This window comes from Delphinus delphis, chromosome 4 (assembly GCF_949987515.2).
Source record: "Delphinus delphis chromosome 4, mDelDel1.2, whole genome shotgun sequence".
Classification (NCBI taxonomy): domain Eukaryota; kingdom Metazoa; phylum Chordata; class Mammalia; order Artiodactyla; family Delphinidae; genus Delphinus; species Delphinus delphis.
The window spans coordinates 115231330-115256538 of record NC_082686.1 but is presented as its reverse complement, the minus strand read 5'-3'; the positions used below and the strand labels follow the sequence as shown (position 1 = coordinate 115256538).

General features: G+C 36.4%; 1 protein-coding gene and 1 non-coding gene across 4 annotated transcripts in view; one reads left to right on the top strand and one right to left on the bottom strand.

Moving 5' to 3' along the window:
* The window catches only part of ARMC8 (armadillo repeat containing 8), a 106499-nt gene that overhangs the window by 35203 nt on the left and 46087 nt on the right, over positions 1 to 25209 (bottom strand). For 2 of the 3 annotated variants that reach the window (XM_060011311.1, XM_060011312.1), the window contains exons 7-12: positions 23075 to 23155; positions 21017 to 21092; positions 20830 to 20920; positions 19086 to 19146; positions 16872 to 17072; positions 13752 to 13847 (exon numbers count right to left, since the gene is read on the bottom strand). In XM_060011311.1, the coding sequence (XP_059867294.1) occupies positions 13752 to 13847; positions 16872 to 17072; positions 19086 to 19146; positions 20830 to 20920; positions 21017 to 21092; positions 23075 to 23155 (606 nt within the window). The remainder of the gene's footprint in view (positions 1 to 13751; positions 13848 to 16871; positions 17073 to 19085; positions 19147 to 20829; positions 20921 to 21016; positions 21093 to 23074; positions 23156 to 25209) is intronic. The other variant, XM_060011313.1, reaches the window with a different exon arrangement.
* On the top strand, positions 24239 to 24311 carry TRNAE-CUC (transfer RNA glutamic acid (anticodon CUC)). The gene has a single exon. It is a non-coding gene; the product is annotated as a tRNA-Glu (tRNA).

The window sequence follows — 25209 nt, the reverse complement described above, 5'->3', positions numbered from 1 at the left end:
TAAGGCAAACAGAGTGAAATAAGCACATAAGCTAAGTAGGGAAAACATCCATTGTCAAGAATGGGAGTTTTACTATAGGCTGGGAAGTGGCCATTAATGACCTTACCAGAGAATGTTCTGGCTCAGGCCAGAGGACACTGGAGAACTATGTTAGTGGTCAGTCACTGCAACATAGAGTGGAGCTTTGAGCTTTCTCTCGTTTCTTGGAGGTGTGGTGGCTGACACTTTGGGCTGGAGGATAGCTATAGGTGGCTGGAAAACTTTTCTCCTGATTTAGGATATAAAACAGTAGGACTATCTGGAAGTATATTCCCTTTGGACTACAGGTCGTAGTCTATCAAAATATCTGCAGTAGGAGGCCAAGATTTGCAACTAAATTCGTCATGGAGGAACTTCAGTAACGCTACTAGGTTTCCAGAAAGCACACTACTTGAGTGTCTGATCTACTTTCTCCATCAAGATATCAGTCAGGGAGCAAGTGGGTGAAAATGATGCAAAATCAGAATGTGAAATGAATCTAGGATTCTAATCCAGAAGAGTATCCTAGGAGGCTACGTGAATGAGCAACATGATCTAACCGCAATTGTAGCCTTGAGGCTACTGAGAGTGCCTATGCAGGGATAAAAGGAGAATTACAGTGAGTACACTAACCAAAATGAGGATAAAAATGTGATTAGGAGGTAGGGAGAGGTTTGGAATCAAATCCACAGAAAAAGTTTTCAGGTCAGCTGGGAAGGAACTGGCAGTGGCTGCTGCCATAGCCCTCTGACCCACATGAAGGTCTAACAGAGCACTAGGTAGCTTCTCAGATCTGGGCTTGGAAAGCCAAGTACAACAAAACACATTTTCAACGACCCCAGTACCGTGCTGTAAAGCCTTGATAATAACGGACAGCCAAGTCCTAGCCCCCACAAAGGATCTTTAGGTCTTTCCAGGATATAAGAGCAATGCCAAGCGGGGCTTGAAGTTGTTGTGCCTCATGATTCTTGTTGGAGATTCCTCAGCCATAGCTCAGCAAATATACCCTGCGGCATAGCTTGTTGAATCTGCTTTAAAAGAGAGAGACAGAGAGAGAGAGAATACACAGACACTGTGCCTGGCCGGGAGGAATATCAGTAGTGGCCTGAATCCTCAGAGTGGAGGAGCCATCTCTCTATCTCTGCTCTTTTAGAGGACTGGTTTGTACATTTAACTATAGAATTAAATCCCATAAGATATGCTGTACCCTAAACTGACCACACTTTAGGTCAATGGACTAGGTGCTGTGTACCTCTCTGCTGGTGTCTTCATAACTACATGCTTTTGCTAAGCTTTCTGTCTCTGACATTGCAGCTCTTGTAGGAGTAGATGAAGATCTACTGGAACAGCATCTGAGGCCCCTGTCTTGGGACAGGAGATCCCTACAGCCTCGGGGAGAGAAGGGTAGTCAGCTTAGAGGGTCATGGGGAAAATGCAGAGCCCAGATAATCCTAAGGCAGAGGTTCATGGCACACATGGGAATGTTAACAAGATAAAGGTGGCCTTAGCTTAAAAGGGAATTCCCTAGCCCTCCATGAGCACTAGTGGATCCATAATTAAGTTGTGGCCAAGTCATATACCATCTCTTCCTCAGAAAACTGAAGAACTGAAGGATTACAGAGTTAAAACAAATAAACAAACAGAAAGACAAGACACGGCTATTCTTCCAGCAAGACCCAGGATGAAGCATTTTCCAGGTACTACAAACTTCAGTGTGGACTCTGAACTGTGATGAAACCAGATCAAGCAGAAGATGTGGAAAGTGAAACCAGGCAGATTCTTAGTGGTGTCACCAAACTTCTCAGACAATTCAAAGCAGGTGGGCTCCGCGTCAAGGGAGCTGGATTTTCTTAATGTCAATTACTTATGCTAATGTGCACAATGGCCAGGCAAACACAATTTAATTCCAAAGGGGCTTTTGTGAAAGGTTCCTAGAAAGAGTTCCAACAGACGATAACAAGACAGAACTCTCCAGAGAGTGAAGACTTGGAATCAAACTTTGTAAGTCAGGAGAGGCAGCCATTTAAGATCTAAGATGATAAGGTACCAAATCCAGAAAGTCTAGTTAAAGCAGCAAGGACTAAGCAGTCAAGCAGAGTGTAGCACAAGGAGGTCAGGAAGAAAGAGTAGGTGTGGCACGGAAAAAGGATCTACAAGAGCCCTGAACCTGTTAGCTGTAGATGGCAGTGCTTCAGTTTCGTAAGTGTCAATGTAGATGGGTCTCAGGGCACACATTTGCGTCTTTCCTACTTGGGGCCACTTACTTAAGGTCCAGCCCCTCATCTAACTTATCTTTTTTAAAGATGAGCCCTATGAACACAAGATCGGATGACAGTGCAGTCGACTGGCTTTGGAAATGAGGTAGAGGCTGGGAGGAAGGAGAAGGGTTAAGAGATAACAAAGTAAACACTAGAGTGAGATAAACATGTACAGCCAGCTGATCTGGTAGACTGAGTAGCATTGGTAAGGGACTGGGGAGGGATCTATCCTTAAAAATGGAAAACCAACTCTCCTAGGTTTTAGGATGTGACCATTCTGATTTTGCCACAGAATACTTAAGGATATGCTGCCATGCATATCATGGAAATGCTTGAGTACTTAATATTTATAATTCCTGAGTACATCCTCATGCCATGTGCCCTTTATTAAAACAAAACAAAACAAACAAACAAAAACCCCCAAGAGCACATGGCCTTTCATGAATCAAGCAAGGGCAGCTGCAGTGCTTGCTCCTAAACAAGTTCAACTGGGAAACCAATCCGCTTTCTGCATTCTTCTGCATGGCGTTAATGGCAGCAGATACAACTCTCTGAAAGAACTAAATCCATTTACGGCTGTTAATTTTTAGTTGAATAATGTTAAAATCTACAGAGGTCTTAGAAATAAACTCATCCACCTTCTTTAGTTGACAATGAGGTCTTTGAAATTCAGAAATATTAAGTCACTGGTCCAGGTTCTCTAGGCAAATCTGAGGCAGAGCTGGGGCTCCACCTGGTTTTCTTACTTCCAGTGTGAGGTCCTTTCTACTCACTGCACTTAAGGATAAGATTTTTGCTTAGCCTTAGTAACTAAGTTGAGGCCTGAATTTGAAAATGAGGAAAGAAGAAAACTTAAAAAGTCAGCAGTGCTGTGCGAACTACATATTATATACTGACATCCTAGGCCAAAAAAGATAAGCATATACTATAAAAGGCAAGAGAGGTCATCATTAATAAACTGGACTGACAAGGAAAAAAGAAAAGGCACAACTCACAGGACTTACAAGAGAGAAAAATGACAAATCAACCATTCAGCTTGGGTTGGAGTATAAACGCCAAAGGTCAGAGAGGATGCAAGTCAATGAAGAAAAGTTAAGAAAACACTGTGAAGAAACCACCAGAGTGAGTTCCACTGACTTTTAAATTCAATTCCCTTATAATCTGATCTCCATTCTAAAATCAGGATCTAGCTTCAGCAGATACCACCTAAAGAGAACTAATATCCCACTGTTCTCAGGCCACAAGCCCCATCTGCTCTGGATGAGAACTGCAGGTTTTCCCAACCACAGCCTATCCTATGTCATATCTTTGCCACTGCTCCAATTTAAGATTTCTGACATTTTACTCTAGTAAATATTTAAAAAATAAAGGGTAGGGCTTCCCTGGTGGTGCAGTGGTTGAGAGTCTGCCTGCCGATGCAGGGGACACAGGTTCGTGCCCCGGTCCAGGAAGATCCCACATGCCGTGGAGCAGCTGGGCTCGTGAGCCATGGCTGCTGAGCCTGCGCGTCCGGAGCCTGTGCTCCGCAATGGGAGAGGCCACAACAGTGAGAGGCCGGCGTACCGCCAAAAAAAAAAAAAAAAAAAAAAAAAGGTAGTTTTTACCAGAGGCTCTTTTTTTTTTTTTTTTCTAAAAGATCACAGCTTCTCTTAGGACAGACTACTGATCAAAACATTGTATTCTGGAGTCTCAGTAAACATTTTACAAAGCATTTCTTCCCTTCTCTCAGTCTTCCATTGCTCTTTACATCCACATTCATACCAGACTTCTCTAACTCCACAATCTTGGGAGACAGGGGGTTGGGAGAAATACTGGGTTGGCCCAAAACTTCGTTTGGGTTTTTCTGTAACATCTTAGCCAGAGAAATTGAAAAACAAAACATCATAAGAGTTGATCTGCAGGGCCTCCTTTTGGTCCTTTCTCTTGAAGGCACTGAACTAAATTAACATCTAAGCTCTCCTGCAGGTCTAAGCCTGGGAGCAGTTATCACTTCACTTTAGAAGTGGAGGACAAAGAGGAGGGGGTTCTTAGGGTGGGCCTGCTTTTAAGCTTCTATATTTCATTCTTGCTTTTAAGCCTCTTTAAGTGGTATTTTGTAATTTCTACCTCAGGACCTTTTCACCTTCTTAATAGCTGGGAAACTTCATTTATGTTAAATGCTTAGAAGAAAAACTCAAAGTTCTAAACTTTTCTACACTTTAGGGAAAAGTGAGAGAACTCTCTTGGCCCGACCTGTCCTTCTCCTAAAACCAAAAATACAAACACAGTGTGTGAGAAATACTTATAATGTCTAAAAATAAATCAACACTTCCTCTATCAAAAAAATATTTCCCTACACATAAGAGTTCAATTTTTAAAGTTCAACCATTAGCTTTACAGCAGAATAGAACCTAAACAGCTGCTGATTTACACTTATTTTAGCACATAAATAAAACCATTATAAGTGACTATTCAAACAACAGAACTAGAAACTTCCCTTCCATCTCTTACTGTTTGCCAGGGATCTGAATGATGCACTGCCCTAAGAACTGTGCAACACAGTGGCCCCGCTCAGCCCCTACACTACACAAAGCTGTGCACGCCACAGCTTTGTGTAAGACCTGTAGTCTTAATTATCCTACAGGTTGGCTGGCTGAATTCTATTGTCCAGACATACACAATTTACTCAATAAATACAAGCATAGTATCTACCAAATACTGCTTTTATGGAGCTTACATTCCAGTTATGAACATTACAGCTTGATAAGAGATAACTACTAAAAGATTTCAAAATGCTGCCTCAAGTTTAAATCTACTCCATAAGGAAGCTGTCTACAAAATAAAGTTCTGAAATGACATCATTAACTCTGGATGCTTCCTTTCCAGAACATTAATTTACAGTGTAATCATGTCAAGACAGTGGCCTTAGAAAAACATTTCCAATTATGCAGAAGTAAAACAGATATGGAGATCTTTCATTCCTTAATACCTTGGAAGGAAAAGGTGAGAATGCTTTTAAGTAAACTTCTTTATAGTATATAAATGGGCTTCAATTACAGCCTTATTTTAATCATATTTGGGTGGATCGCGGCAAAACCGGCTTTCAATGCAATGAGACTTTTTACATACACCCAAGGCCCTGGAATTACTACACAGCAATTTAGCGTCTCATTCCTTAGCTGCTTTAAATTGTAAGCTCCCACAAGTACACACTAGTCTTCTGCTTCATTCCTGGGCACAAAGGAGGAGGTGTATCATAAATGCCAGATGAATAAATGGACATGATTAAAGCATCTCATTATCCACTTTGTACCAAAAACTGTGTGAGAGAAAAGACACATTTTCTGAATCTGATATTTTGCAACCAATTAATACAAACTATTAAGTTTTCTGAATTCATAGCACTACTTCAGACTATCACACATTCTCCAGTGACACTTCTTGCCATTTCATATCATAATTTGGCTCTAGTAATGGCATTTAATTCTACATGAGTAAAGTAATGAAGAGGTTAACAGCATAGTCTTTGGAGTCAGAGAGACTGGGACACGATGCACGGGCTATCACTTATTAGCTGTGTGGTCTTGGTCAAATCACTTGTTTCCTGATCTGCAATAGCTATCTTACAAGGTTGTATAAGGTTTAAGGGAGATAATGTGCTAATGCTGATTATCAGCACAGTGCCCAGCACACAGTAAGTGCTCAATAAATGGTAGTTCTGTTAAATTTCATTTCCCAAACAGATTATCTCTTGATGTAAACACTTAATTACATGCCTTTTACATGCCCCCATACCACCTAACACAAGGCTTTGTATATAGCAAAGGCTGAATGGATATTTGCTTAATAAGGCAACTGGATCTTAATTCTTCTCATTGGCATGGTGAAAAATCTTATTCTGGCAACTCTGCTAATCAATACACAGAATCTAATCTAATACACAGATCAATACACTAATCTAATCTAATACACAGATAATCTTTTGGTTATCCTACCATAACCAAAAGTCATAGTTATTACCCAATTTGTCTGGGTTCTGTCACATGCCAAAATCATTCAAACAAGGGAATCAGCATATAGGAAAGAATCCAGTGACAGTGTTATACTGTCAACATTTGATAATGCCTCTCTTTCAGGAAGTCAGACAACTGATCTCCGCGCCCCACCCCGATCCTGGGCTTTGGTAGGGTCCCATTTCTTTCTGTAGTTCAGTGCGAAGAGGCAAATGGGAAATGCAGTTTTTCATCAAACTGGTTTATGGTCGTTTCTGTTTAAGCTATGCAGTTTTCGCACAGGGCGGGCAAAGTTTTTCTGCAAAGGGCCAGATGGTAAATATTTTAGTTTAGGCTTTGTGGGCCTTGTGATTGTGCAGCCAACATCTCAACCTGCCACTGTAGTGCAAAACAGACACAGGCAGCACATAAACAAATCAACGTGGCTATATTCCAATAAAACTTGATAGACATTTTGTCAATTATATCTCAATAAAGTTGAAAAAAGATGAAGAGAGAAAAACTTTATGGACACAAATTTGAATTTAATTTACTTTTCATATGTCAGGAAATCTTCTTCTTTCAGTTTTCTTCCTCCAACCATTTAAAAATGCAAAAACCATTTTTAGCTCACACGCTACAGGATAATTACATAGGTAATAAGTACCCACAGGATATAGTTTGCTGACTCCTGTGCTAGCATTTTAATCACAGGAAAGAGTGTAGCACTGGTTCTGGTTCTTCATCACAAACTCAATCTTCTCAAGGTCTACTACTCCACAAATTTTATCATCCCAAACATTTCATTCATTTCCAGATAGAAAATTCTTGAAAATCCAACTAAGTCACTAATTTTAGTTCTACAGATCTAATATAGACCATATTTTAGCCCATTTCTTGGTTTATAATCACCTGTCTTAGATTGTAAATAACTAATGAAACAATCAATCTGTACTTCCTATTTTAAAAAAAAAACAAGAAGTATAATTCAATGATTTACGCAACTACAATACCACAAATAACAGTAAAACACTCAATTTTATGTCTCCACTTAATGAAACTCTGAAATATAAGTTCATTACTTGATTTTATAAATACCTCTATTCTGTATATAGCATTATCACTCCCAGGTTTGCTTCTTTCAGTATGCTGAAGGCCAAGGGTCTCAATACTGTGGGCAAGTGGCAAAACCTGGTCCTGTCATGGTGAACTCTTTAAAAATACTTACCATCATGAATCAGTGTTGCAGAGTTCATTTAAAATTCTTTGGTAGATTAGCTTTCAGACGATAACTAACAATTTAACCACAGATTAAGTCAAGGAATTCTGAATTCTGAATGAATTTGTTGTTATTCAGTAGCAGAACCAAGTCCTGAAGGGTGCTACTTCTGTGGTACCGTCGAAAACCTTCAAAATGTTCAAGGCATTTGTTTCAACATGTAGACTAAGGCTCAGAAAGAATTTTTTGCATCTGCCTGATTTCACGGCAGAGACAAATACAGAATTTTGACAGTGTACCTTTGAAATGATCATTTAGAATTACTGAACTTCACAAAATGTTTTAAAATATAAATTCATGGTACAATTATACTGTTACATAGAAGACCAACTAGTAATAAAATCAAGCAATAACAAATGATTAAAATGTTCAAAGTGAAGTGCTTATCAAGTTTAAGAGATAGCAGTAAGATATTAAGAAAAACTGACCTAAATTTACAAATATACTTTAAAATCGTGTAACTTCTAAAACACAGAAGATTTACATTTGTTCAAAATTCGAACACATGTATTTGAGATATGGTTTCATATGAATGATAACCCTTTGGAGAAATGACATCTATGGCAACCACAGACAGTAATAAGTAATACTTAGATAAACAACATTAGACAGAATTTGGCCTCCTTACTTTTCTCAAGACATCTACTACTTATGATACTAACAAATTATTGATTTATATTGTATATTCTATTTAACTCCAAGAAAAGCAATATTACATTTGGTGCTTCAGAGGGTATGCTATAGCAACAAAGAGTTTTGAAAACAAGTATTTTAAATATATTTAAAAATATAATTATAAGAGTAAGAAGACATCTTGTCATTTTAATAAGAGATAAACTAAAAAAAAGAGCTGATGCTTCTGAAGTATAAATATTCTTTTTACTAGAAGGAATAACTAGTAGTCTTGGAAATTTATAGCATAAAAGCACTGTTTTCACTGTAAACCTTCTTTATTTATGCCCCAACACTGTTCAGCTTTTCTCCCAATACTTAAAAATATATATTTATTTTTAATCTTCCAATGAAGTTATTTAAGATAGTCTAATAAATGCTTCGATTTACTGAGCACCTACAGGCACCATGCTAAACATTTTCAATACATTAGAGAGCTCATCCTCACAATGTCCCTGTAGATATAACTTCCTTTGCTAGGAAAAAGAGAGTAGAAAAATTCTCATTCTTCTTTGTTTTCCTTTTCTTCTCTTATTTTTTTCTCCCTGTACTTCTCAAAAAAATTGCCCAGGAAAAAAAAAATTGTTCAGTTTAAAAAGAAAAAAACATCTCACGCTTTCCTACCTTCTTCACATACGTCATGTACACACCACTGTGACTGTTCCACAGGCACCGCCCTGCCCTCGCCAGGGAGTAAAACCTTAAGATTTTATGTTATCAATTCTTGAAGATATAAAAGGCATTTAGACAATATTAAATTATTAATTTCCAAAGTGATTCAAGGACTGCTCCATTGATATCACCATATCCATTTTAATTGGTTCCAAATAATTCTTTGAGCCCCTAGCAAATTCTTACTGGCCATTCCTTACTTTCCTCAGACGTACTGAGGTTTTATTATAAATGCTGAGTAGTAAGGCTGTGTCTTTATTCCTCTTTATCTCACCTTACTGTTTTCCCCCTCCCTCCACCCATCTGACATTGTTTATACAATGTAGGCAGTTCAATCAATCTATGTAAAATTGAATTAAGTTACTGACCTTCACTAATTATGATTTTCATAAAAATCTGACATTCATTGAGAATATTTTATACAGGTGTATATCACTTTATAGGATAGGCTGATTCCTGACAGTCGGTCTAATTTCTATAAACCAAATCATATTTTTATCCCTAGGGGAAAAAAACTGGTCCAGATTCACACTTGTGAATGTTATAAATTTTTAAATATCATACATTTAAAAAGGAAAACAACTAAGAAATAATGGTAAAAATTATTTCAAAATTAAACAAGTACCATACCATAACACATGTTCTCTTTGACCTACATCAAAGAAGTAGAAGACACGCCCTTGGTATTGTCTGCCTCTTGAAAATGGGAATTTCCTACATTTTCTCTATGCTAGTATAGTGAAACCCCTTGCCTATGTGATCAGATGTAGGTTTCCTCTATTTTAAATCTCCTCTCTTCACATACCCGTAAAATTGCTAGCAAAGTTATGAGAGTTCTTAACACAGAGGCCCATATATAACACAATTAATGGTGCTTAACAATGCAATTTTGCAATAGAGTTCAAATATTCATTTGTCCATTCATTTTTTCCATTCACCCATTTATTCTTCAAATATTGGTAAGTGCCAACTACGCACCCCATAGTATTGTAGATGCTGGGAATACAGTGAGGAACAAAATATAAAAAATCCCTGCCCTCATGGAGCTTACATTCTAGTTCCTCAAAAGGGATCTCCAGCTAAAACGTAAGTACTCAAAATCCAAGAGGAAAGCTTTCTGAAAAGCTCCATTAGTCAGATATCTCAAAGGAGCAAAGGCTACAATAAGTACTACATTTGTAACATGTTTTATTTTTATCAAAAATAAAAATAACGTCCTGTTAAGTTTATTAATTTCCTTGAATTTTAATTTATATTTTAAATTTCTAATTTTCCTCAATTTACACTTCCTAGCTATTTCTGATAAATTCTACAAGCTCCTTGAAGAAAGTAAAAGAGAGACCATCCTTTTAAATTTCCAACCTAATTGACGATCAACAGGTACCAATCAAGTGATGGTCTTCAAAAAAGCAATTCTTTGTTATAAAACAATGGGCCTCACAATTATACGACTGCTGTAATTTGCCACTGCTGCCTCTACATGACTTAGCCAACTGACTGGGGTTTTGATTGAGATGCCAGTACTTAAAATAATTTGTTAGTTGTCTTAACTTCTTTGTTACTGCCCCATTAACTGAACTTATGCTTCTTAGTCAGCATTACTAGGTGGTAAAGACTACTGTTAGAAACTGCAGACTTTCCCCATGGCAGAGATTACAGCTAATTTTTACCTGGCATTGCTGTCAGTGCAGTTACTGCTAATGTGCTCTGGACCCTTCTTTCACCAAGCTCTTAACTCCTGCTCTGCCCTTGCTTTCCCTAACCAAAATCCTTGAATTATTCTAAGTTTAATATGGCCAGGCCACATCTGTTGCCAAGGTGAGTGGTCCTTCATCTTTTCTTGGGCTTCTTCTCCCTTTTCATGTCACAGCCAATGGTAATGTTTTCCACTTTCACCGCAGGACTCTTTCCACCCTTTCACTGACAGGACACCACAGGAAATCAGGAAATTTGTAGATATGCCACAGAGTGATAAAGGATGCCAAGCTAGGAATTAGGATACCAACTTTGCTCTGCACAGAAGGATACAGAAAGATCTAGGTGTATTAAGGGAAATATCACTCTGTGTATGATTTCTGCATTTTCATTTCTATATTCATCTCTCTGTATCCACTCCACAATATTTATTGACTGCTTATTAGGTTCCAGGGACTGTTTGTTATACAGTTGGTTTCTTTTAATGAGAACACACTAACACTGCTTCAAAGCAGGAGTGGTAAATCTCTGACCTACAGGTCATATTCAGTCTTTAGCTTAATTTTGTGTGGCCCAGAGAGAAGCTATTAAGAAATGAAATCACAGCAGGCCTTTTGCAGACTTTACAAGCAATAAGATAGAGCCATAATTCCATGAAGAGAGGAGGCTTGTATCTTTCTCCTTTACTGCTGTGTATACCTCTCACTGTCTCTATCTCTTTGCTTTAGTTTTCTATTCATTCTGCCTCATTCCCTTAACTGGTCATAATAGGGCAATGGGATATATGTTACTTCCTATATTTACTGAATTACATTACCATTTTCAATTTAAAGGGCAGACCAACTGAACATTTCATACTTTTATCCTGGAATAAATAAGCCTTTTTGTTTGGCTGGGGGGTGGGGTGAGGGATGGGGTGGAAATAGGTCTATAGTCTTCGAAATTTCTTTCAGAGATTGTCCACTCATCAACTCAGTAAACTGAAATTCCATCTTGGCAAGTATAAAAATTGCATTAAAAAATAAAACAATAATAAACATTGTACTTTAAGAATCTACACCAAAAAAAAAAATACAATCAAAGTTAAGGCAGAAGTGTAAACGGTAAATAAATATTTCATGGAGAAAGTAAATAAAAATCTATCCAAATAATTATTTCAACAAAAATATAATAGAAATAAATGCATTCAAAGGAAGAGTTAACATTTATCATTTTTATACACTGAAAATAAAAATTCTCCACTCCTAAGAAACGTTTTCACACAGATTTTATCACAAAATTACTTTATATTTTCCAATTTACAATTTCTCTCTTCAGTAGTTGCTATGAACTATAAATTATTCACTTGATTTCCCAGAAATTAAATATGTTCCTAAAAACTCTATATAATCCCCATTACATTGGCATACTATAGTATCTTTTCTTCAGCACACACAAAAAACTATAATAATTATAACTTATTCTTTATTTGTTATCTTTCTACAGAAATTATCAGGATTAGCCTTACCAGGAAATTATACACATTATAAATACAAGTTTTAATAGACTACTGATCATCAGACTGTTACGTTATATTTCTAGAACATGATATCACAAGTTAAAGTCATTAATTCCAAAACAATAGTTTATTAACAAAAAAGTACAAAGAAGTACAAATGGACATCCTATTTTCCCCCATTCTGGTCCATCTATCTATCTCCCTTTCAGTCCATGGCATGGCCTTCTTCAACTAAAAGACTGGGTAAAATACCTCTCCTCTTTCCATTGGGCCCTAATAAATACATAATGATTTGTTTGGGGATGGTTTAAGTTATACAGTCCATGTCAATTTTTAAAAAATGTTTTATCTATATGAATTGCCATAAAAGCCTCTTCCCTTGCAATACACCATGTACCTAAACTGAATGAAACATAGGAACAACAACATTCATAAATCATGATTAGACATAGGGAAAATCATATCACTAGTATGTTTGCCTTCAAGTAACATTTTACAAATGAAAGCTTAGAGGTGTCAAAAAGGATTTTCATAGATATTTACTAGAACACTTCAAGTCAAAAACATCTTGTTAACTGAACTAAATTGAGGTACATGGAAAACATTCAGCTTAGTTGTGTTTTCTGCACTGATTTTAAAGCAAAGCTACTTACATATCTAATCTTACTCATCTTACTGCTATTAATTTCAATTTTCTCCAAGCATGGTACAATTTATTTCAATAAACCTACAGTTAATTCCATACTTCTCTTTCTACAAGCCCAAAGTACTTCTCTAAATCATGTTAAAGTCCCAATACTTTGTGATTTCTCTCACAGGGCTCCTTAAAATACCAATGCAAGATGGGGAGATTTAGTAAACTGCCACATTCAGTAAATAATACACAATTTGCTCTCTCTGCTATGGCTCATCAAGACAGAACATATGAATTAATTTACTGATGTTCCTAAAAGCCTTGTTTATAATTTATTAGACTATACGGGGTTTTTTTTTGAGTAGTAAGCTCCAGGCTTTTGGTTTGTGGAGGGAGCCAGATCAGAGCTTACCACAATACTTTACTCCCTGCTTAGAACTATTCTCATAAAGAACATGAGCTCAGTGTTGGACTAGGCTGTAATAACATAAGGTGCTATAGCAGTGACACATTTTTTGGGAGCTGGAAAATTCAGATGACCACTCACTAAACATAAAATCATTATTCCACAAAGATTTTATTCACATCGAACTTGCACAGTAGCAAAAAAAAATCAAAACATAACTAAGCCACATATCAAAGAACAATATACAATAGAGATTTGAACTTCTCAATGGCATTGGAAAGTACTTCCATAAATAACATTTACAATTCTAGTGTTAGGTCTTTCAAGGTGTCTGAAGCTTCACAGTGCTAGAATGGATTTTTATCAGAACACATGCAAAAATGTGCAACACAATAATCCATATTAAGGACACAACAAAGCACGCCAGTTATTTGTCATTCCAGCACGGCCATGCCACTCTATGTTCTAGAAACAAACGAACAACCCCCCAAATCCGGGTCCCATTCATTCTTCAATTATGCCTTTAGTCACTCTGTTTTATTATATTCAAACAGTCACTGTTAGTGCTCTTCACCACGACTTTCAGGTTGACGTCACTCCCTGCCTGCTGGCTGTCAGGACTGGGGGACGCCCCTCTCCCAGACTCACCTTCTTCCGGATGTCTTCATCGTTTGCTCCGAGAGAGGCATAGAGCTTGAATGCAGCCTGGCGAAGTTCGTGAGCATGCTTTAAGTCATGATCAAGCTATGGGAGGGAAAAAACGATACGTTCCAACCCAGTCCACAAATTAAATTTTCGATAAAACTAATAAAGTAGAGTTGAAGAAAAAATATGTTTTAACAACTATTAACGTATCAGTGCTGGTTATTTTGGGTTTCTGCTCACATATGACTGAGACCTTGCTGTGTCTGTGTCAACATGACCTGGAATTCTTGCAGTCTGCTTCTGTCTAAAATGTGACACTGGTATATGAAAAATCTTTGTGAACCTTTGAGCCTTAAAAATTCAGTGTTTCTAGATGGTAGCTTTAGTGGCACTGGTGCTTGCTAGCATCAGCTCTTTTTTTTTTTTGGCTGTGCCACGCGGCACACGAGATCTTAGCTTCCCAGCCAGGGATCGAACCCGTGTCCCCTGCAGTGGAAGCACAGAGTCCCTGGACCACCAGGGAATTTCCCACCAACTCTTTGAAATGCTCTCAAAAAACACGGCACAAGAACTTCCCTGGTGGTCCAGTGGCTAAGATTCCACACTCCCAATGCAGGGGCCCTGGGTTCGATCCCTGGTCAGGGCACATGCTGCAACTAATTAATTAATTAAATTAAAACAAAACAAAACAAAAAAAATGGCACACTCAGGCCTTTCTAACCCCGGAATACAGCTGATACCTTGAGTGCTGCTGCAACAGTATCTTTAGAAGGTTTTCCTAAACTTTAATAGTGCTAACCAAATTTCAGTATTTAAAAAGCTTTTAGAAGCAGGAAAACCTTTGTAAAAATGCTTAATAAACAACAGACCGTGGTAACCATTACTACCTATTACAGCTATCTGAGAATTATGTTCAGGGGGCTTTTTTGGGATAAATTTATTAAAATTACTTACTGGTATGAAACAATTAATGCTATCTTTTCATATGCATAACTGGCTTTCTCAGTTATCAATTCTTCCATATACCTGATTTATCACCAAACTACCATAAAAATAAAAGAGAACCGTGTTCTCAGGACACTTTCAGTGACTAAATATGAACCAGTAAATATATAAGGCATATCAGTAAAGTAAATAATTTTATAACTAAGAGATATAACTTATCCAAATGATTACAACTTTTTCCAAATGAGTTGCCTTGGAAAGGTTCACCCTTATGCAAAGATATAGGTGTTGTTCACAATATTCTGAGACCCTCTTTTGAACATTCCTAAAGAACTGAATGGCACACTAGCAAGAAAACCCTGACAATAATAACATATTTTCATCGACTAAGAGAGTTTTAAGTTAACTGTCACTGGTGTGTGAAGTGGGGGAAATCCAACTGGGTAACATCATTTAGAGTAACAACAACAACAAAAACTCCACAGTAAAAAACTAAAACTCAGTTGGGTTCTGAAGGCAATTATTAAGAGTAGCTCCCCAAATATTTTGATCAAAGCAGGTACTGATGGTTTATGGGAGGAACCTCCCAATATATGACACTCATTTTGATGTGTAAGTTCTAAAATATCTATTCTTATGTCTTAACTACTTTCCAGTCATAACATTTATTAGAATATTGACTTGGACTAAAATACAATGAAAATCAGACATTTATTAACATGTAAAAAAGTCTCTCTTATGGGTCTAGTACCTATACTTGTATGTCAGAAACCACTGGATAATCCATCATCAAAAATAAAGATGACAAAACAAACTAATATTCAAGTTTAGGAGATTTAAAAAAAAGTTATTATTATTCCAGTTTTACTGTGATGGAAATAAAATGGAAAAACCCTAAGAAAAGGGATAATCATCTATATACTAGTTAAATGTTTTGCACATGTGTAAGCTAGACGTTCTTGTAACTATGTTTCCTCACTCTCATGTCCATCAAAGTGTTCTATTTGCCTTGCTGCCATGGTCAGCTAAGGGTGTTCAGGAGGCTGTAGTTAGGACTTGCTCATATGTCTTTGTACTTTGAGTTACTGTGTCAGTGAGCAAGTAGCCAGAGGGAAAACAGACAAGGCAGCTGCTTCAATATAACCTATCACTTCTACTAGAAAAACAATACTGCTGAAGGAAGAGCAGGCACATAACTTTAATACATAAAGGGCAGTGTACATTAATACAAATATCAATGGAAGTTATTTTAGGCCCTTTCTGAGGCAGAGAAAAGTTATACCCTCAATAGTTTGTTTTATTTTCAGTGTTAAATGCCAAATGAACAGTTGCCTACTGGATGAAGTTTTTTGGAATTCAGGGGCATGGGAGAGGTCAAGAGAATAGTTTAAAAAAAATTTACCATTGGGACCAGTGGCATCAAAAATACAGTCACATTTGTGAAACAGTACTGGTTACTATTTAGGAGGCAATGCTCTCTATACCATGACCTCCTTAAATAAACTTTCTCTAACAGAATATTTATCTCTCATGCTTAGAGAAGTGGATATGACAAACACGTTGAGAAAAACAAAGCCAAAAAGAATATCTACCTATTCTGAGGAACTTATAGTTTGAGAAAAAGTTAGCACAATTTGGTCCTTGATGGTCTCAAACTAGAGGTTAGATGGTGCTTTAGCTGTCACTAGCAGGCCCAAAGCACAGTTTGAAACTGCAGAAAAGAAAGAAGAGATGGCAAAAATTAGAAGAAAAGGTAGCAAAAGAAAAAGACAGTGGCGGAGAGTAAAATAAAGCCACTCAGTCGCCTGGAACAAAAGATTACCCTTGTCCTAAAGAATGAGAATATAGTGACAAAGCTGATTCTGGGACTTTCAATAGCATTAGATGATGTTGATATAATGTCAATAACCAGCTTAGAGACCCCACTATTTTGGGGTTAGCTGGGAATTTGGGATGCAATTTTCTGATTATCTCCTTATTAAAAAAACTTCTGACAATAAACATGAAACAAACTGGATTCAAAACTCATAAAGTGACATCATCTACGTTACTAAAAGATTTCTTTATTTAAAAGGGCTCTGAACTATTAATTATCAATTGGTTCAAAAGTAGTGAACAGTAAGAAAATCTTTTTAAAAATTCCTCTCTTGAGCTGCTGAAAAGGAAAAGAGAACATACCCTTTTAATATCAGTGATGGCACTCACAGAGCTGGGATACTTGAAATAATCAGCAAGCATGGCAATGAGGTGATCAGTAATGCTAGCAATTCTCTGTAGCTCAACATCTGGTTCAATCAGATAGGCGAGTGTCTCAGCTCCTTCAACTCTCTCCTCTAGTAACCTCTCCTTACTGCACATTCGAACCAAACAAGGCAATGTCTGGAAGGTAGTGATATTAATTATTTGCTTTTTGGTAAACGCAAAAGCATGATGGAGATCATATAGTAACTATATCAACCCCACAGTTTTTACTGGGAGTCATGTTTGTGATCAAATGTTTCAATAAAGACTTTCAGAGAATAAAAGTTTTTTTTTGGAATGTAAAAACAAAATTCAGTGCATATTAATCATTTACACTGGCACACTAAACTAAACATATATTCAAAGCACATTAATATAAAGTCTAATTAGGCTCTTGTGATCGGTAAGACTGAAGCTTTATTGTACAACCTTACAAAAGACATTTAAGAATCCCTAATAAATCATTTCTGATGCTCCTGCCCTGTCTACATATTTATTTACCTAAAATACATCCAGCAGTTTAATTAGGAACGATTTTGCCTTAGAAAAAGTATGCTATCTTTTCCTTAATGTGTGTGATATAGCTGGGATGACCTTCAATTTTTGTTTAGAGTTTAATACTTACAGTTGCAAAAACAAAATACAGCTTTAAAAACTCAGTGATCTTCCCATTAGTCAGATTCTACCAGTTCTCCTGTAATCCAAGTGGAATGTATCAATCACAGTTCCTGAGTTCTCCAGAGAACTCCCTGGAATGACTGTGATATCTACTAGTCCAATTTTACTTCTGAGGTCCTTCAAAAACCTTGGCACTGGTCTTGGTAATTTCTCTACATTAGGTTCTCAATAAAAATATCCCATGTTTATATTTCTAAGGCTGATGAATCAACTTTAAAGGATAATGTGGAAATAGAAACTGAAACATCAGAATTACAGGAAGACTTCCTCTACAACCGCAGGCAACTATGCTTTGTTCTTTTCTAAGTTCCTATTATAGCTTGACCACAGAGTTCAGCACTTTATTGTTCACTGCTGATTTCTTATCAGGCTGGTTCCATCTTTTAAATATGACCCTAGGCTTCCAAGAAGAAAGCCTATTCTTATTTTCCTTGGAACAGTTACCAACATTTATCAATACCATAAACTCATGGATTATTGAATTTAATGCTCACAACTACTACACAAAGAAGATACTTATTAACCTAGTTTACCAATGAGAAAGAAAAGGAGGGGGAGGGCAGTTAAGTAAGGGTATGGAAGCCCTCTATGCAGTGCTATTTACTTAGGGGGTCCTCAGATCTCATTAAACTATCTTGCTTCACCAAAGACTAAAGGAAACATTAACCTTCTTAATGTTCTTTTAACCTTGGCTTCATTTTGAACACTGATAATGAGATCTCACATTCATAAAGTGACACACTATCAATTTACTTACAGTTGTTCTGTTCTTTATAACTAAAAGCTGTTTAATGTATTTAATACATTGTTATTCTCAATATCCCTTTGGGATAGATGAACAGGAATTATTGCTTCCATTTTCATAATTAGGGGTCTGAGGCACCACAAGAATAAGGGATGTGCCCAAGGCTACCGACCCAGTCAGTGGTGGAAGTGCTAAAACCAGAATCCAGGTCTTAGGACTTTTAAGGGCTAGTCTTTTATCTGGGCTTTTCTGAGTTCTAGCTGCATCTGACACACCACAATAATGATGATTGCTTTCATGTGTTATTTACTTATTCTTTCTCATTATGCCTTTTGATTATCTGCCATGTGGGTGAAATAAAGTCTTTATCTATAGAGTTAGTGAACTGCTTGCCTACAAAACTGTGTTGCAAACTTAATGAAAATCAAGGACTAAAATATATTTTCTATTTAACCTGAATTTTATACATTTTTATAATTTTTACATCCTTCTAATTGCCATAAAAGTGAAAAAGGTTTGACAAGGAAAGATTTACTTTGACTTTCAAAACATATCTAAAACTACATGTCATCCCACTGAAAAGCATGGTGTTTTAATATTATTTCATGCTGTGCACGCATACCATAGTGATAAATGTGTAAAAATAAATAGGAATACAAATATTTATATTCAACACTTATATGCCTGGATAATTTTCACATGTTTTTAGAAAGAATTAATTCACTCACCTTTAATACAATACAGTTGTCATCTGTCCGAATTGCTCCAGCTCTACACATGTAAGTTAAACTGGAATAAGATGGCAGAAAGTAAGTTTTTGCTTGTGTTTTAAAGCTTTAAAAACAACCACCACCACCTACTTGCCTTTAAGATATTATGGGGAAAAAAAAGACAACTACTCTTACTTATCTTGAGGGAGAAAGTTTTGACACTCCCTTATCTGAGATTCTATTAATTAAATAGTCAAAGAAAACTATGTGATATAGGCAGACAGTAAGCCAGAAGTTTTTAAAAATACCTACAAAATTGTTTTAAAAATAAATGGCCGAATGAATGGGTAAACGATAAAGCAAGGTGCTGGGCACACTGGAGTTCTCTATACTTTTCTCTATACTTTTTGTTTGAAACTTTCCATAATAAAAAGGAAAAAATTTTTAAATAAAATATAAAGTTAACAAAGTATCTAAATTTAAATGAAGTTAAGTTGGGATATTTCAACTCCAAGAGCAGTGGTAGAAGTATCACAGAAGCAGCATTTAACTTGTAACACTTATAGCTAACCCTATTAGCTAAGATAGTTAAGATATTAACTAGTTAAGATATTAACTAACTAGTCAGAGGTTACCAGAAGTGGCTTTGAGAATTAATTAGTGATTTGGCTCTACTGAAAAACAATTTACCTTCACAATTATATCTGGCTGTGAATAAGAATACAATTACTTTCTACTCTCTAAGCAAGTACTGAACATTAAGCAATTAAGAAACTTAAATTAATGGATTTCCTTTTTGAATTAGATTCCTTTGGTAAGCTGGAGGGAAAAAAGCCTAAAATACCCCATGTTCTGGCTTCTAGGGAAAGTTATAAACAAGTCAGTAAAACTCCTTACTTACACTGTAGGAGATGAATTCTTTATAGCTGTTATCATTATCTTAAGATTTGTTACTACATTGTTTTTTGAAACCAGTTCCATGAGAGTATTACCTTACTAACAAAAAGGCAAATGCTCAGTTTTGAAGACAAAAAAGCAGACAAACAAAAAATACAAATCATATAAACAAACAGAAAACAATTCATGATGCAGGAGTGATTCACTGAAAACTCCTCATTCTGGCCAAAATATTAGAGAGCCACAGCTTCTTAAATACTGAAACTAAACCATTCACTTAGCACAGAACCCTACATAACAGGTGTTAAACCTATCTGGTAATGTATTGATAATTACAGAATTAACATGTACTGAATGCTTACATGAGCCAGGAACTGTGCTAATAAGAACTTTACATAACTATCTTATAAATGGTCACATCTCTATGAGGAATCTTTGTTTTGTTTTTCCAAAATTGAGGAAGTCACATTCTCTGAAATCATGCCTTGGTTATCAACTTCAACTAATTCTCACTATTTCTATATCTTTATGTTTTCCTGCCATAATACTTAGCATAATATGTGTTGGTTAAATCTGATCTAACTCTGTGTTATTTCAACTGAAATACAAGGAGAAGGGAATGTAATGAAGTAATTTTCTGTAGGTAGTCTTAGATGTTGTAAGAGAGTTCTTGTTGTGCATGCTACTAGTAGTAAACTGAGTATAAAACTCACATCCATTTAAGAAGGTATGAGATAATCCCATGACTTTCAAATTTCAAAATCCCAAAACAAGATGGGGATTGAAAGTGAGCTCATTAGGCTGTCCAAAAATACTCTAAATTGATAAAGCACTGTCTTTCTTCCCACATTGTCTTGACCTTTACCATTTTGCTGATGTGAGCTGCATTTCAATGGGCTTATCCCTCTGTAACATCTTCACAAAAATTTGTGGTAACAATTCTCCATCAACCAAAACTAGAAATAAAACAAACAACAAGGATTAAGGAATTCTTTAAATCTACAAAGTTCATAAATTAAATTGTGTAGGTGCCACTGAAAGTTCCAGCCTACCATTTACCAGGGTCATCGATACCTGGGGGTTTTCAAAAGCTAAAACTGAGAAGCATTTCAGTGCCTGCATTCGAACCTGTAAAAAAAATGAACAAAGCATTTATTTTAATTTTGCAAATATGAATTTTAATGTCTCAGAATCTAAACTCTTCTGAAGAAATAACTATTTAAATCTGCCTAAAGTACTAAAGGAAGGACTCAAGGGAATAAAAATAAGACCTGTATATCTGAAGAGTACAGTAAGTTAAAATTATAAAAAGTTAAAATTAATTTTGAAATAATAGAAAAGAAAAAACAGGGAGGAAGTAGCAACTAAAATGGAACTAGATAAATCCCTATTCAAATTTAAAAGAACGCTGTAAAAAATACAATGCTGGTAAGGCAAAGGGAACTTAATAACAATTACTAATTGCCTTTCAAGTGGGACATTTCTTCTTCCCAAATTACAAACCAGAGAACTGAAGAGAAGATCAAAAAAAAAGAGTACTCTTGTAGTTGTGTATGGGATGGGGAGTGGGGGAAGAGAACAGGAGAGGAAAGAAAGTTATGATAAAAGTTTGAAAAGGACTAAACTAATTTAACTTTAGAAATACTTATGAATTATGTTACTATACCTCAAAACTAGGTAACTGGTCTGGGATGATACCAAGGGCTCAAACTCTTGACCACATACAACATATTTTATAATTTGCAGGAGCTCCTATGAGAGCTGTTATTTTTCATTCTTTTTGTTCAGCTTTCACCAGATGACCTCATCCTCACTTCCAAGCCTGACTCTATATATGATGTTCTCCTGTGGAGCCTGAGATTGGCAGGATAGGTAGCTGAGGTGTGAAGAAGCTCTGTCCCTAACTTGGGCAATGCTCTGCAGCACAAGCACATGCCTACAGATGGAACCTAGAATATGTTCATGACACTCTGACAGTGGAGCAAACCTTGGCAAGAGTAATGTTACCAAAACCTTTTTCCTTCTACAACCTGTAACTTGCCATAGTAGATAAGGAAGTCTAGTGTGGAAAAGAAAAGAAAGAAATGAAGAACTTAATGAAGCTAGAGGATGGAAAAGAACAAGAACAGTAAATCGCCACCCCAGCAACCGTTTCTTGACATACAAGTGCTGACTGGTCTCAGCCTACACACAGTACAGAGCAGAGGAAGCAGCTCTCAGTATATATGTCCTTCCCTTGCCTCTGGCTAGTTTCAAGCTGGTTCCATTCCCCACTCCTATTCTTGTGAGATCTTCACCAAGATCTAACTTTGGATGTCTGAAGTAGGGAAAATGTACATATTAGCAGGGCAGACCTGCAATAAAGCTAAGGACAAAAAGAGCAGACTACGATCAGTGCAAATGGATAGAAGACAAAAATGACAGCTTCTCTGCTTTACAGGAAATTCCTAGCATATTTAGTTCTAATGTGACACAATAAAGACAGTGTCCCAATATGTGCTACAACTTACCAGTTGGACAATAATGAAATGACCAAAGTTTTAACTAAATGCCTGATAGTATATCATGACACTGCTTACCTATATATAAGAGATAGTAAAGAAATTTAATTAACACAACTGAAAATCCTTGACTTTTTAAGTCAAAATACAAAACAGAACACATTTTAAATGTTGATGTATATGTGGGTATATGCTGTAAGTTTCAGTCAGTGTGGCTAAATAAAGGTTTCAAATAGGAAATCCAAGGTCTTTCCTGTTATAGCAAGCCATTGCTCCTACATACTTCAAGGCATAACCTCACTTGCAACTTTGGCACTGACACCACACCAGAAGAGACTACTAATGATCACAGGTAAAAATCAACAGGAACTTATACCACAATCATATCCTGAAGGAAAAAAAAAAAAAGGAAAGGTAAGGTAGATTTTTTTTTAAGTGTACTCTCTCTAGAGGTAAAACAATGCCCCATAACATTTTACTGATAAAATACTATTCTTGATCACAATATCTACCAAAGAAACAACAAAACATGTGTGCCTCTTTCCAGACCAAGACTCTAGAAGCCCAAAATAAAGTATAAAAGTCTGGCCATAATTTTTAACATCTTACTTTGTAAGATACTGAGGTTAGTAGGTGAGCAATATTCTGAACTGCACCATGATTAAATAAAATTGTTTGATGATCTGGACCCTGTAAGAAAAGAGAATATAATAATACATTAAGAAGAGTAATGATTCATTCCAATAAAACATTTACTTAAATGGAGAAAACCACATTCACTACAATGTAGAATTTTTAGTTACCCTTCTCCTGTATAAACCCATTCCCCAAAAGCAGGATAGACACTGTTTTCAGTCCTGCAAAGGGCTGTAATATCTTACCTCTCATCTCAGTTCCATAGAACCGCTGCCTCCTTAGCTCCCTAAATAAGGAAGGGGGCACAGAAGCTATCCTGGCATAGGCCCTCACACCATTACAGCAACAAAAGCACTCCAAATTCTGCATTTCACGTGCACACCCTTACCCTATGCCCACAGGAGACAGTGTACTCATTCTTACAACTTAAGACTGATGACCTAGTCAGGGGAACTCTAAAACTAATTAATTACAAGAGAAACTGGACCAGATCCTAAGCTACCTCAACACATCTGGGAGGTTGGAGCAGTGGATGGCAGGAAACACAGCACTGCATAACTGAGAAGTAAACATGTTTTAGTTCTCTTTCTCTCTCATTTCTCTTAAAATTATCACTTCTTAGAGTAAGAAAGTGAAGTAACAGGAAAATTCAGGTATTTTATTTTTTACCAACTCTGTTTTCTACTAATCAATTTACTGAAGATCTTCAAAATGGCACAAGCTGAAGATTAATGCAAGGCTTTGAATTTGCCAGTACTTAATTCACTTCTTTTATGTCCCACCAATTCACTCAAATAATGAAAAGTCAATTAAAGCCAAGGCAAGGATGGTAGTTCATGCTTATCATTATTTAGGAGAGAAAAGTGTAGCACCGAAAGGTAGGTTATCTATTTGGGTTCACCAGAGGAAACCAATTCCTAGTCTAGAAAAAAAGCTCTCAAACCAACTTCTCCAACTCACTATTCAGCCAAGTTACAACTGTTTTGCAGATGCTCATTCTTTCTTGGACCAAAATATCCATCATTTGAAGTGGGAAGATTAGCATTCATACTTCCGATTAATAAAAGAGCCATACTCTCTTTTATAGGCAACAATCCCCTAAACATTTTACATACTATTAAGAGCCCTTTAGGGACTTCCCTGATGGTCCAGTGGGTAAGACTCTGCACTCTCAATGCAGGGGGCCCGGGTTCGATCCCTGGTCGGGGAACTAGATCCCACGTGCATGCCAAAACTAAGAGTTCGCATGCAGCAATTAAGAAGTCCTCATGCCACAACTAAAGATCCCGCCTGCCGCAACTAAGACCCGGCCCAGCCTAAATAAACAAACATTTTTAAAAAGAGCCCTTAAAAAAAAAACACTTCAGCAATTTCTTTCTTAATTTACAAACATTTTAAAAATTGAAGTATAATTGATTCTATACATTTTCTAACTTCTAATTTCTTATTTTTAATCACTATATAATATTCCACAGTTTACTCAAGCAAACCCCCATCACATATTTTTGGTACTTTCTAGTGTCTCACTATTAATTGACTCATTTGAAACACAGGAGTCTCTGGCTTATTCATTATAAGGATAGTGGTGGAGACTACAAAGGGGGAGTCAAGGAAAAGAAGGGTCTCCTCAGAATCTGACCCATTTTTTCTACCTATTAACAAGTAGGTAACTAGAATAAGTTATGAAGATAAGCCTCAATTAACCTTGACTAAGGTTTTTTTGCCTTCCTTATAAATTTTAACATCCCAATTTATATACAGGCAATGTTGAGCAGAACAGCTAAGTAGGCAGGGGGCTGCCTCTACCCCCTTGTACCTCACTGTTCTTCCACTGTATTCAGCCAATCCATTCTCCTGATTTGAGGTGACTAATAGATTATTTTATATTCTTCAAGACAAAGAAGAATACACAAGTACATTCTTTCCCCCTATTTTAACACAAATGGTAGGATAATACTATATATTTATATATATATAATATATAAAATACTACATACAAATACTATATATATACTATACATACATATATAAGTATATATATGCATGGCTCTAAACCTCTTATTTCCTTTATAATATATCTCAGTGATCACTCATATCAGTACACAAAG